This window comes from Mauremys reevesii, linkage group 13 (assembly GCF_016161935.1).
Source record: "Mauremys reevesii isolate NIE-2019 linkage group 13, ASM1616193v1, whole genome shotgun sequence".
In the NCBI taxonomy this organism is placed as follows: Eukaryota; Metazoa; Chordata; order Testudines; family Geoemydidae; genus Mauremys; species Mauremys reevesii.
Genome location: NC_052635.1, coordinates 14,082,553 through 14,096,143, shown reverse-complemented (window position 1 = coordinate 14,096,143; position 13,591 = coordinate 14,082,553). Strand labels below are relative to the sequence as shown.

Genomic DNA, 13,591 nt, shown 5'->3' with positions numbered 1-13,591 from the left:
TACTGCCAGCGGCTGAGATATCCCCTGGCCTAGAACTAGCTGATACCACCTCCTCACCCATTCACGCTATGAACCCTGAACCCATTGTCAGGCCTGCGCCCAAGATACTTTTGTGTGCAACAACACAAGAAGTTCACTGTAATCCACCTAGAAACAGAAGACCTCCTCAATGGCTGGATCTTTAGCTAAAGCGAACCCACGGTTATGGAGCAAAATAATCCCCGGGGTTTAGCCGGGAATGGAGGCAGTCTACCCTCCTTCTCTAGTTTAGTGTTTATTTTATTTAGGAGATGTTCCTATTAAGGACGGAGGAATATTTTGTGTATTTGGTTGTCCTGGTAATAGCCCTTTGTTGCTGCTATGGTAACTGAGATTATTAGGGGATCGCCCAGCCAGCTTTGGCTGGTTTGGTTAGTTCAGTGTTGCTTTTTAAGGCTTACAGCTCCAGTGATTTCTTCCTAAACCTGTTGCCCCCAAGGATACAACATGTGTGGGAGCCCCAAAGCTAGGGACAGTGGCTGGGCTTGGCTCCCGCCCAGCTGGCTCAGAAGCAGATGAGGCCCGGCCTTTGGGTCCGTGTGGGACAGCCTGGTGCCTGCCAGTGGGGCTGGGTCAGGTAGAACCGGGCCAGGGCCGCCGCCTGCAGAGACCCAGTCTGGGGGTAGCAAATGGAGAGACCGAGTCCCGCAGAAAGCCCGGTGGAGCACATAGAGGCCTGGGGGGGATTGTGGTGTTGAGCGAGGACCCTCAGACACTTCTGAGACAGGTGAATAGGGGCCGCTTGTGTCTCACCTGCAGCATGTGGGGAGAAGGCTGCCCATGGGGCGAGGCCTGGCCCACAGCTGGGGTGACAACATGCACGGCTGGGATGCTGCACAGCTGGAGTGACACAGACCTGTGGCGATGCACAGCTGGGGCCATGCCACGCACAGCCTGGGGCAAGGCACAGCTGGGCGATGCACACCGGCAGCCAGGCCTGTCAAGAGCCGAGCTCTGCAGCTCATGGGACTCTCCCACCCCCACACTGGCTTGCTGCTGAGTGTGGCCAACACCTCCAGCCCACGTGAGACATCAGCCCCTTGGCTCCCTGACGTCAGGAGAAGGGGGCAGCTGGAGATGCGGGGGAGGGGGATATGTAGAATGACTGAGCACAGGTTGTGGGCCCACAGATTCCAGGCCTCAGCTGAGACGCTGCAGCATAAACGGAGCTTTTGTTCCCATGGTGTGATCGCGCTGAGCGAGCAGCCCCAAGCCCTGGGGTGGACTGGAGCTGATCCTTCCTAGAGGGGAAAAGACCCATGTATCCCATTACCACTCCTCTGAGCCAGCCAGCCCCCCACCCTGGTGTCAGAATCACAGACTGGCTTAAAAATCCAGAGATTATTAAAAATAATAAACATGGGATCCTTTTGACTTGACTTCAGGGGGGTTGTAATCATTAATCTTTCAACCTCTTCTCTGCACCCGCAAGGCCTAAACCTTCCTCTTTCAAGAAAGAAAGGTGAGATTCTCATATGATTTATAGATTCCAAGGCATGTGATCATCTCATCTGATCTCCTGCATAACTCAGGTCACGAGTGTGCCTTGAATTCACTCGTGGTTGAACCAGAGCAGAGCTTTTAGGAAAATATACAGTCTAGATTTAAAACTTGTCAGGGATGGAGAACCCACCACGACCCTTGTCACAAGTTGTCGGGGACATCTCACAGAGCTGGGTTTCAAAGCAACATTTTGACTTAAAATTGAAAAAACTTTGTCAAAATCAACACTAACTCATAGAAAATAGCAACCAGGGCCGTCCCTGGTGTGTGTGTGGGGCCCCAGGCCTCCATGGGGGCGAGAGGGGGCGCTGGCTTGAGGGGCAGGCGGGAACCACCCCCCAGCACTCACTGGTGGCATGGCTGGGGCCGGGCCGCTGCACTTCCTCCCACTGGTGAGTGCTGGCCTGGCCCTGCTGCAGTCCTCAGGGGAGTGGGGGTGGGGCTGGGGTGGAGCAGGGGCGGGGGCTTTGGGGCAGGGACGGGGTGGGGGCGGGTCTGGGGCAGAGCATGGGTGTGAAGAGGCAGGGCTGGGGCAAAGGCCATGGGGAAGAGATGGGGCAGGGGCTGGAGCAGTATGCAGCTGTGCAGGGCAATAGGAAATGTGGTGCCCCAAATTTCCTGGTGCCCTACGCAGCTGCATACTTTGTGTATGGGCAGGGCCGGTGCAACCCATTAGGCGACTGGGCACTAGCATTTGGGGGGCGGCATTTCGGGTCCTTTGGCAGCGACCGCAGTGGCCGGATCTTTGGCCACCCCGGTCGTCGTCGGCATTTAGGCAGAGGGACCTGGGGCGGGGGGGGCGGGGAGGGCCGCCTGCAGCAAGTAAGGGGGGGTGCGGCACGCAGGGGAACCGCTCCCCAACCCAGCTCACCTCTGCTCTGCCTCCTCCCCTGAGCACGCTGCCTCGCTCTGCTTCTCTCCCTCCCAGGCTTGCAGCGCCAAACAGCTGATTGGCGCCGCAAGCCTGGGAGGCAGGAGAAGGGGAGCGGCGACTGCGTGCTCGGGGAGGAGGCGGAGCAGAGGTGCGCTGGGGCGGGGAGCTGCCGCATGACTCCCGAGGCCAGGGGGAGCTGCCACAGGGTGGGGGCCTCAGGGCAGAAGGGGGAGCTGCCACGGGGGGGGGGGCGCCTCACAGCGGAGTGGGGGCAAAGAGCTGCCACAGGGCTCGGGGACGGGGGGTCAAGTCACGGTGGAAGTTTTACCTAGGGCACGAAACATCCTTGCACCCCCCCTGTGTATGGGTAAGGACGGCCCTGATAGCAACTGTCACTAAGCCACAGTTCCTAAAAGGAAGTTGTTTGATGTAAAGCTTTCTGTTCATATCTGGTTACTGCGGGGTTCCCCAGGCAGCAGAGAATGAGGCTCAGGCTATGGCTACACTTAAACTTCGCGCCAGCGCTGGGAGAAAACTCTCCCAGCGCTGTCGACAGCGCTGGGAGCCAGCGCTGGGGCTTTGATTACACTGGGGCTTTCGCTGCAGAGGGTGTGTTTTCACACCCTGCTGCAGCGCTGCAAATTTGTAAGTGTAGCCAAGCCCTCAGTCAGGGCTTGTGACAGTCTATACTCCTTTTAAATGACTGTGATAAATTTCATACAAAGCAGCAAAGAATCCTGTGGCACCTTATAGACTAACAGACGTTTTGCAGCATGAGCTTTCGTGGGTGAATGCCCACTTCGTCGGATGCAAGAGTGGAAATTTCCAGGGGTAGGTATATATAAGCAAGCAAGAAGCAAGCTAGAGATAACGAGGTTAGTTCAATCAGGGAGGATGAGGCCCTGTTCTAGCAGCTGAGGTGTGAAAACCAAGGGAGGAATCTCCTCCCTTGGTTTTCACACCTCAATCTCCTCCCTTGGTTTTCACACCTCAATCTCCTCCCTTGGTTTTCACACCTCAACTGCTAGAACAGGGCCTCATCCTCCCTGATTGATCTAACCTCGTTATCTCTAGCTTGCTTCTTGCTTGCTTATATTTACCTGCCCCTGGAAATTTCCACTCTTGCATCCGACGAAGTGGGCATTCACCCACGAAAGCTCATGCTGCAAAATGTCTGTTAGTCTATAAGGTGCCACAGGATTCTTTGCTGCTTTTACAGAACCAGACTAACATGGCTACCTCTCTGATACTTCATACAAAGTATATCTGGTGAGGTATCATTTGTAAATTCATAATTTGCTGATCATTATGGTCCTAGTTATATATGTGCGGCTACATTGTATGCAAAGTTATAAGATTCCTTTATATGGGGTTACTAAGATATGTTCCAAATCTAATGGTAATAATTGGAGATATACCAATCTCCTAGAACTGGAAGGGACCTTGAAAGGTCATCTAATCCAGCCCCTGCCTTCACTAGCAGGACCAATTTTTTCCCCAGATCCCTAAATGGCCTCCTCAAGGATTGAACTCACAACCCTGGGTTTAGCAAGCCAATGCTCAAACCACTGAGCTATCCCCCCCTTCCCCTATTGTTCTGGGGAACAATAGTCACAAACCAGTTCCTCAGAGACAAAAGGAAAACCCACACCTCAGTCAGGTGCCAACAAAATCAAGTGGACCCTGACCTGGTTAAGTGGCCATTCTTTGGCCACTTTGGACAATGCCCAGCTGGCACAATGCACAGCTGGGCCCATGCACACCTGCAGCCAGGCCTGTCTAGAGCTGAGCTCAGGTAGCTCGGTCTGGCTGGTGGCACCCACCGGGGAGCAGTTCTAGGCTCTGAGTCCTCCCCAAACACCATGCTGGGCACTCCTGGGCATCTCTAGGGAGGGGCCCGCTGCTTACAGTGCACATGGGAGCCGTGCACCTCTGGAGCCGTGCATACCCGGAGCTGACTTGGAGCAAGCCCGTGCTCTGCATCTTGCCAGTCCATGATTGCAATGGAGAATCTCCTCTGTCCTGGTGTCTCACCCGTCTAGCAGTGAATGTGGCTAAGGCTGACTCATCTCAGACCCAGGGCATGGAGGCAGCACAGGGGCCAAAACTGAGTGGGTCCGAGGAGAAAACAGCCACTTCTGTGGAGACTTCAAAGCATGGTTGATATGACCCAGCATTGTCCATCTCCAGACCTGCTGTGACAGAACGGACCCCGGTGTCTGCACCCCCCACCCTATTGTAATAATCCTTGTACACAGGATGCCTGGTGAGGTATCCTCTGAAAACGCAGAATTTGCCCCCAACGCTGGCCAGCAGGAGGGCACCCAACAGCGGGGCAGATCCCCCAGCTGGGCAGTGGGCAGCGGGGACATGCTTACGCCATCCAAGTGCTGCAGAGACTGTCCATCCATCTGCTCTTGGCGGATGAGCTCCTGAGTGTAACAGCTGAGCTCTGTGGTCCGGGGGCTTGAAGAGGATCTCAGGTCCAGGTGGACATTCCTCTCTCCATCCGCCACCCTCTTCCCCTGTTACTGTCACCTGCCAGCTGGTGTCCCCTGGGATCCAGACCGGCTCCATGAAATATCGTCCCCAGGCATCTTTCATTCCCTCCTGGGCCCTGTCACCCAGATGGGGGAGCCCCAGCCGCTCAGGGGTTAAACGCTTCTGTCCCAGCTGCCTCTAGCTCAGGAAGGGGGAAAAATAAGTCACAGGAACCCCGCTGCTCTGTATTCACCTGCCTTTGCTGGCAGTGGGGCTGGGGAATGGGGCACAGGGCCTTTCCCCTCTGGTGGGTGCAGGCCCTGATCCAGCCCCAGACTGGGTGGCTGGCTGGCTCAGGGAATTTATACAGAGGAAATATGATATTTTTGTCTTATTATCTATCCCTTTCTCAATGGTTCCCAACATTCGCGTAGCTGGGTGGCATCACCGCAGAGCTGCCCAAAGAAGCTGGGGGTGAGGGGTACCCGCCGTGGGCACATCTGCTCCTATAGGTATCATCTGAAAACACATAATTTGCTGCTTGTTATTGTCCTGGTTAAATATGCGTGGTAACACTGAAGTGAAGTTATAAGTCTCCACTTGCTGGTGTTACTAAAACACGTGGCCAAACTAGAGAGAAACTCAGGTGTAAACAAGGTTGATGGGCCGTCAGCTGCTAAGCGGCCGTTCTTTGGCAGGAAAGTGACAGGGGCAAAAAAAATCTACATCTTAGCAAAGAAACAGCCTGGAGTTCCTGTGCACAGAGACGGCTCCCCTCTCTCTGTCCCTCCACTGACTGCATGAGAAGGGACAAAGGAAGCAGCCATTCAACCAAAGGGGTCCTGGCTTAAGAAGTCTGGCCAGTAATAGTGTTGAGAGCACATGGTGGTGAGACAATCTGTCCTTGAATTTAGCGTAGTTTGTTAAGGAGCAATTAAATTCCGCTTTATGTAGTGGTTGCTGGAAACAATAGAAGCCACTGCCGAAGTCCTTGGGCTGCACAGCACGGCCTGAGAAGCACTAAATAAGGGAGAATAAGAGGGGGTTTCCCAATGACTGATGGCAAACACAACAGCTGGGGGATTCATTTTTTTCCATTCCTTTTCTTTGCTTGGTTGATTGGGTGGTTGGTTGGTTGTTGCAAACTCTTGCAATCTGATCACAAATCTCTGATGAATTGTTTCTAAAGGATCCTGCTTCTGGAGTCACATGATTTTCATTTCAACTTTACAAGTAAATTTCTAGCCCTTGTGGTTGAAAATGGGACCTCTGCAGGCTCAGGAAAAAACCAAAACCTGATGGCTAAGAAAAAGAACTCAGCATTTATTTGTTTATTAAATATTTTTTGGATCTGACTTGTGAATTTTGAACAATTGGGGTTGGCCCTGCTAAAATTCTCTGTTATTATTTATTAGGTGTATTATGGTAGCACCTGGGAGCCCTGGTCCTGGCCCCAGAGCCCATTGGGCCGGGTGGGCTCACTGGGCAACAAGAAGCCAGGAAACATGCGGGAACCTACGTGGCCTATTTGACACTAAAAAGAGGAAGGAAGAGGAAATTCCACTGTGCAGAGCTCCTGATCTGGGAGGACTTTGTCATTGCGACAGCTCTTAAGAAATGCTCACTGATCTTCATAGAGGGAGACCAGAACGTTCTCCTAGGGGTCAACACAGCATGGGATGGTCAGGATTGGCACCCAGAATAAGGGAAAGGCCCCAAGCCCCCTTCCCCAACCTCACTGCCAGCAAACACAGGTGCATACAGAGCGGCTGGAGCCCAGTGACTGATTTCGCCCCTGCCTGGGCTAGGGGCAGCTGGAGCAGCAGCGTTTAACTCTTGAGTGGCTGGGGCTCCCCTGTCTTGATGACAAGGCCCAGATGGGAATTAAAGACGCCTGGGGATGGTATTTCATGGATCCCGGACCACGGAGCTCTGCTACTACAGTGAGAAGCTCACACCGGCGAGAGCAGATGGCCGGACGCTCTGTGCAGCAGTGGGATGGTGTAGACGTGTCCCCGCTGCCTGCAGCCCAGGTGGGGGATCTGCCCCACTGCTGGGAGCCCTCATGCTGGCCGGCATTAGGGGCTAATTCTGCATTTTCAGATGCTACCTCACCAGGCGTCCTGCATACAAGGATTATTACAATAGTGTGAGAGGTGCAGACACCGGGGTCTGTTCTGTCACAGCGGGTCTGGGGATGGACAACGCCGAGTCATATCAACCATGCTTTGAAGTCCCCCCCAGAAGTGTTGTCTCCTTGGACCCACTAAACACTAAAGCCATTGAGCCAACTTGTACCGGGTACCAGAGGTACGAGAGGCATGAAGATGATGGGGCCAAAGTCAGCTGGAGTGTAAACACCATCGGGGTTAGTGCAGGGTTTTGGCTCCTGTGCTGCCTTCATCCCCTGAGGCTGAGATGAGTCATCCTTAGCCACATTCACCGCTAGACGGGCGAGACGCCAGGGCAGTGGAGACGCCCCATTGTGCTCACAGGCTGGCAACATGCAGAGCACGGTGTAGGGAGCCGGCGTGGCCCCCTACCGAGCCGGACCAGGACGCGCCGCGTTCTCCGCCGGAGAGGGCGGGGCCAGGGCGAGTCCGCCCCGTCCCCGGCGGTGGCAGCGGCGGAGCGGACCAGGACGCGCCGCGTTCCCTACCGGAGGGGGCGGGGCCATGGCGGGTTCGCTCCGTCCCCACCTATGGGAGGGGCGGAGCGGGGAGTACAAAGGGCAGGGCCCTTTGCTCCCCGGAGGGGGCACCACGGTCGGAGGTAGATGCCGACGCCGAGCCGCTTCCGCCCGACCGAGCTGCCGACTCCGAGGAAACGGAGGACCCGGCAACCCTCGCTGAGCCGGAGCTGCCCGCCGCGGACTATCCGACCGACCCGAGGTTTGTGTATCGGGACATTTGCCAGCGTTCCCCTACTAGAGGGGCCGGCTAGAGACTGCTACCAGCGTTCCCCTGCCTGAGGGGCACGCTGTGGACACTTGCCAGCATTCCCCTGCCTGAGGGGCACGCTGTGGACACTTGCCAGTGTTCCCCTGCCTGAGGGGCGCGCCATGGACCCTTGCTAGCGGTCCCCTACTAGAGGGGCCCGTGGGAGGACCCCGCCGACGCCCCTGCGTGAGGGGCAAGCCACGGACCCCTCCACCGCTGCCGGCGGAGGTAGCGAAGGACGCCCCCGGCTTACAATGGCACCTGACCAGGGACCTGACCCATCCCTGCCAGAAGGGATCTGAGCCAGGGCGCAGCGGACGTCCTGGGCCGGAGATGGAGGTAGAGGCCCTTATTAAGCTCCTGGCCGAGAGCCAGCAGCAGCAGCAGCAGCAGCTCGTGCAGCAGCTGGGAGCCCACCAGCAGCAGCTACTCCAGACCTTGGGGGTCCAGCATCGGGAGCAACAGGCCCAATGCCTACAGCAGCTCGCCACGCTGTGGTCGAGTCCCGGTGGCGCCGCACCCGTGGGGGCTGCGGCCCCTGCACCCCCCGCACCGCCGGTACGTCTGGCCAAGATGGGGCCCGACGATGACCCCGAGGCGTATCTCGTCACCTTCAAACGGGTGGCGACAGTGGCTGGGTGGGCCCCAGACCAGTGGGCGACTCTCCTTGCCCCCTATTTGACGGGGCCTGTGCAGAAGGCGTACCGGGGACTCCCCGACGATGAGGCTCGGGTTTATGCGTGAGTGAAGGCCGCCATCTTGGACGCTTTTGACATTACCCCCGAGACCTTTCGACGGTGGTTTTGGGGAAAGCGTTATCCTCCAGGCGCCCGGCCCCGCGCCATCGCCCAGGAACTACAGGACGCTGCCAGCAGGTGGCTCCAGCCGGAGCGTAGAACCGCGGCAGAAGTGATAGAACAGATCGTCATTGAACAGTTCACGCACATCCTCCCGACACCCGGGCGGGCATGGGTGCTGCGGCACTGACCTCAAACCCTGCGGGCGGCCGTCACCCTCATGGAGGACTTTCTAGAAGCTGAGGCCCCTCTAGGGCCGGCTGCCCGCGACCACCCGGCAGCACCAGGCACCCAGAGGCCAGAGTGGAGCCCCAGCTCCAAGCTGGGGACCCCGCCCCAGGCCCGGCGCCCAGAACGCAGGGGGACCTCTTTATCCCGACCTCCTGAGCCGCCACCGCGTACCGGCTCCGGACGCTGGATCCAATCCCCAGGACCTGGCCAACCCCGCGGGGCCCCCAGCACCCCCACCCGTTCCGGGCACCCGGAGCTAGGCCCCTGCTTCCGGTGTGGCGAGAGCGGTCACCTGCAACGGGACTGTACCGCAATGGAGTGTGACTTTGGTCACGTGTATGCGGGGGAACATCGAGCCCGCCCGCCCTCAGCGGCCAAGTTAACGGCTCCCATGGAGGTCGCCGGGACTCACGTGGTGGGTCTGATCGACTCAGGTTGCGGACAGACTCTGGTTCGGCAGGCACTCCTTCCGGAGGGCCAGCAGACCACGGGGGAGGTGCGGATCCAATGCATCCATGGGGACGTGAGACCGTACCCTACGGCTCAGCTCCCGCTCACACTGAACGGGGCCACCCAGCTGCTGAGCGTGGCCGTGGCCCCGTCCCTGGCCTATCCGGTCATTCTAGGCCGGGACTGGCCCGGGTTTGTCGACGTGCTCCGGTCCGCGGGCTCGGCCGAGGCGTTCGAGGGCGTGTCCTCTGAGCCCAATATTGGCCCCCGCGCCCGCGCGGACCTGGACGGGCGAGCGACCGGGAACCCTGTGGAGGGCACCGAGGACTTTAGTCGGGATCAGTGGGAGGACCCTACCCTCAGGTTCGCATACGAACAGCTAGCCCGAGTCGAGGGGGATGTCGTGGATGCCCGCCGAATCACCCACTGGCCGAGGTTCGAACTCCGCCGTGACCGCCTCTACCGCGTCGAGCGAGACCCCCAAACCGAGGAGGTTCGAACCCAACTCGTGGTTCCCCGCATTCACCGGGGGGCTGTCCTGAAGCTGGCCCACGACATCCCCGCCGCAGGCCATCTGGGACCAGAGAAGACCGCAGCCAGGATCCTGGCCAAGTTCTTCTGGCCCGGTATTCACCGCGAGGTGAAGGACTATTGTGTGTCCTGCCCGGACTGCCAACACGCTGCCCCCGCGGGTGTCTGGAAGGCCCCTTTGGTCCCCTTGCCAGTCATAGGGGTGCCGTTCGAGCGGGTGGCGATGGACCTCGTCGGGCCCTTCCCCAAAAGCCAGGCGGGGTATCAATACATTCTGGTCGTAATGAACTATGCCACCCGTTTCCCCGAGGCCGTTCCCTTACGCAGTATCACCGCGCGCTCTATTGCCGCCGAGCTTCTGAAAATCTTTGCCCAGGTAGGCCTCCCTCGGGAGGTCCTCACTGACCAGGGAACCAGCTTCACATCTAAGCTGTTCCGTCAAGTATGTGCCCTGCTGGGGATCCAGAAATTGCAAACCTCCGTCTACCATCCCCAGACAGACGGACTCGTCGAGCGGTTCAATCGCACCCTGAAGGGGATGCTACGACGCTTCCCCACGCAGGACCTCCGCCAGTGGGACCAACTACTTCCCCCTTTGTTACTAGCAATCCGCGAAGTCCCGCAGGCTTCCACGAAATTCTCGCCCTTTGAGCTCCTCTATGGGCGACGACCCCGTGGCGTGTTGGACCTCCTGAGGGAAACGTGGGAACACACCCCGTCCGCGACGCAGGGCCTCCTGCAGTATGTCCTACGACTACAGGGGCGTCTCGCACAGGTGGGTGAGCTGGCCAGAGAAAACCTGAGCGCTGCCCAGAGAGCCCAGGAGGGGCAATATAATCGGGGCGCCCAGGCCCGGACGTTCGCACCAGGGGACCGGGTCCTCCTCCTACTCCCCTCGGAGGAGTCGAAGCTCTTTGCCCGCTGGCAAGGCCCCTACGAGGTGCTTCGACGACTGAGCCCGGTTACTTACGAAATCCGACAGCCCGGCCGCCGGAAAGAAAAACAGGTTTACCATATAAACCTGTTAAAACCCTGGAAGGAACCGGAGGGGCTACTAATTGCCCCATACCCCCCCGAGCCAGACCTGGACCCGGAGCTCCCTGGGGTCTCGGGACCCAGCCGGCCCCAGCTCGCCGAGACGCTCACCTCTGAGCAGCAGGCCCAAGCTACCTGCTTGATAGACGCGTTCCCCACGACCTTCACCTCAAAGCCCGGACAAACTACCCTGGCTCAACATGTGATCCAGACCGACCCCGGGGTGGTAGTCCGGGGGACGACGCGGCCATTGCCTAGGCGAATGCGGGAGGCCGTGGAAGACGAAGTCCAAGCAATGTTGGAGCTCGGGGTTATTGAGCGCTCCCAGAGCGAGTGGCGGAGCCCTGTCGTCCTTGTCCCCAAGCCCGATGGGAGCCGGCGATTCTGCATCGACTTTCGGAAGGTCAACGCCGTGTCGAAGTTCGATGCTTACCCCATGCCTCGCGTAGACGAGCTCCTGGAGCGGCTCGGGGACGCCCGATATATTACCACCCTAGACCTTACGAAAGGGTATTGGCAGATCCCCTTGGAGCCACAATCTAAGGAGAAGACTGCCTTTGCCACCCTCTCGGGGCTCTATCATTTCACTCGAATGCCGTTCGGCCTCCATGGGGCCCCCGCAACCTTCCAGCGGTTGATGGATCGGGTTTTGCGGCCCCATACTACATACGCTGCGGCTTACCTCGACGATGTAGTCATCTACGGCAGCGACTGGGAGGGCCATCTCAACCAGGTAGCGGCTGTCCTCCGCGACCTTCGCGCCGCCGGACTTACAGCCAACCCCAAGAAGTGCCAAATCGGACGAGAAGAAACTATGTACCTGGGCTACACCTTAGGCCGGGGGCTGGTGCGGCCCCTCATCGGGAAGGTTCAAGCCCTCCAAGCGTGCCTGCAGCTGACTACCAAAAGACAGGTACGGCAGTTCTTGGGCCTAGCCGGCTATTACCGATGGTTCATACTCCACTTCGCGACCCTTACAGCCCCTCTAACCGACCTCTTGACGAAAAATAGCCCCCGCCGAGTGTGCTGTTCGGCCGATTGTGAGGAGGCTTTTCTAGCAGTCAAGGCCCGGCTGTGTAGCGAGCCGGTACTTTTCAGCCCGGACTTCCATCGCGACTTTGTCGTGCAGACCGACGCCTCCGACGCCGGACTTGGGGCGTCCCAAGGAGGTGGACGGGGAAGAGCACCCGGTTGTTTACCTAAGCCGGAAGCTGTTCCCCCGGGAGCGGAACTACTCCGTTCTGGAGAAAGAGGCCCTGGCAGTTAAGTGGGCAGTGGACGCCCTCCGCTATTACCTCCTTGGTGCCCCCTTTACGCTTGTTACAGACCACGCCCCCCTGAAGTGGCTCAATGAAATGAAGGACACAACCCCCCGGCTTCAACGGTGGTACCTCACGTTGCAACCCTACGCCTTTTCGGTTCGCCACCGGGCGGGGCGCGAGCACACTAATGCGGATTTCCTGTCCCGCCTCGGCGAGGCTGCGGATGCCAGCTCCGATGTACGGGACCTGGATTTGAGGGGTGGGGTATGTAGGGAGCCGGCGTGGCCCCCTACCGAGCCGGACCAGGACGCGCCGCGTTCTCCACCGGAGAGGGCGGGGCCAGGGCGAGTCCGCCCCGTCCCTGGTGGTGGCAGCGGCGGAGCGGACCAGGACGCGCCGTGTTCCCCACCGGAGGGGGCGGGGCCACGGCGGGTTCGCTCCGTCCCCACCTATGGGAGGGGCGGAGTGGGGAGTACAAAGGGCAGGGCCCTTTGCTCCCCGGAGGGGGCACCATGGTCGGAGGTAGACGCCGACGCCGAGCCGCTTCCGCCCGACCGAGCTGCCGACTCCGAGGAAACGGAGGACCCGGCAACCCTCGCAGAGCCGGAGCTGCCCGCCGCGGACTATCCGACCGACCCGAGGTTTGTGTATCGGGACATTTGCCAGCGTTCCCCTACTAGAGGGACCCGCTAGAGACTGCTACCAGCGTTCCCCTGCCTGAGGGGCATGCTGTGGACACTTGCCAGCATTCCCCTGCCTGAGGGGCACGCTGTGGACACTTGCCAGCGTTCCCCTGCCTGAGGGGTACGCCGTGGACCCTTGCTAGCGGTCCCCTACTAGAGGGGCCCGCGGGAGGACCCCGCCGACGCCCCTGCATGAGGGGCGTGCCACGGACCCCTCCACCGCCGCCGGCGGAGGTAGCGAAGGACGCCCCCGGCTTACAACGGGCTTGCTCCAAGTCAGCTCCAGGCACGCACGGCTCCACTTGCACTTAGCCCTGGGGTTCATGGTTCCAGATGCGCAGAGCCACAGAGTTGCATGTCTCCAGCTGTGCATGTCTCCTGTGCCGCAGGGTTCCCAAGGAGGATGGCTCCAGCTGTGCCTATCTCCAGGGGTGCACAGCTCCAGATGTGCACAGCTCCCATATACACCGTGAACAATGGGCCCAGAAATGCTCAGCACTGTGGGCGGGGAGGACTCTGAGCCTAGAGCTGCTCCCCAGTGGATCCCACTAGCCGGCCAGGCCCTGCCTGGCACCACCAATTTCCTGCCAGCAGTAGTTGAGGCGCTAACCAGGGCCCCGTTCTCCAGATAGACGCTGCCCAGGTTGCTCCTTCCCCTGCTGCCAGGGCCTTTTTCCTGCCACCTGGGGCTCGGGCTGGGGTGCACGGGGGTGGGGAGGGAATCACAGCCCTTGGGGAGGGAAGCCGATGCCCCTGGCACTAAGCT

General features: G+C 59.2%; 1 protein-coding gene across 1 annotated transcript; it reads left to right on the top strand.

Annotated features, from left to right (window-relative positions):
- The first annotated feature begins 7,673 nt into the window (after positions 1-7,673).
- Positions 7,674-8,823, top strand: LOC120380055 (SCAN domain-containing protein 1-like). The gene is made up of 2 exons (XM_039497559.1): positions 7,674-7,788; positions 8,582-8,823. Exons 1-2 carry the CDS (start codon positions 7,674-7,676, stop codon positions 8,821-8,823), a joined length of 357 nt encoding a protein of 118 aa, XP_039353493.1.
- Positions 8,824-13,591: the final 4,768 nt, after the last annotated feature.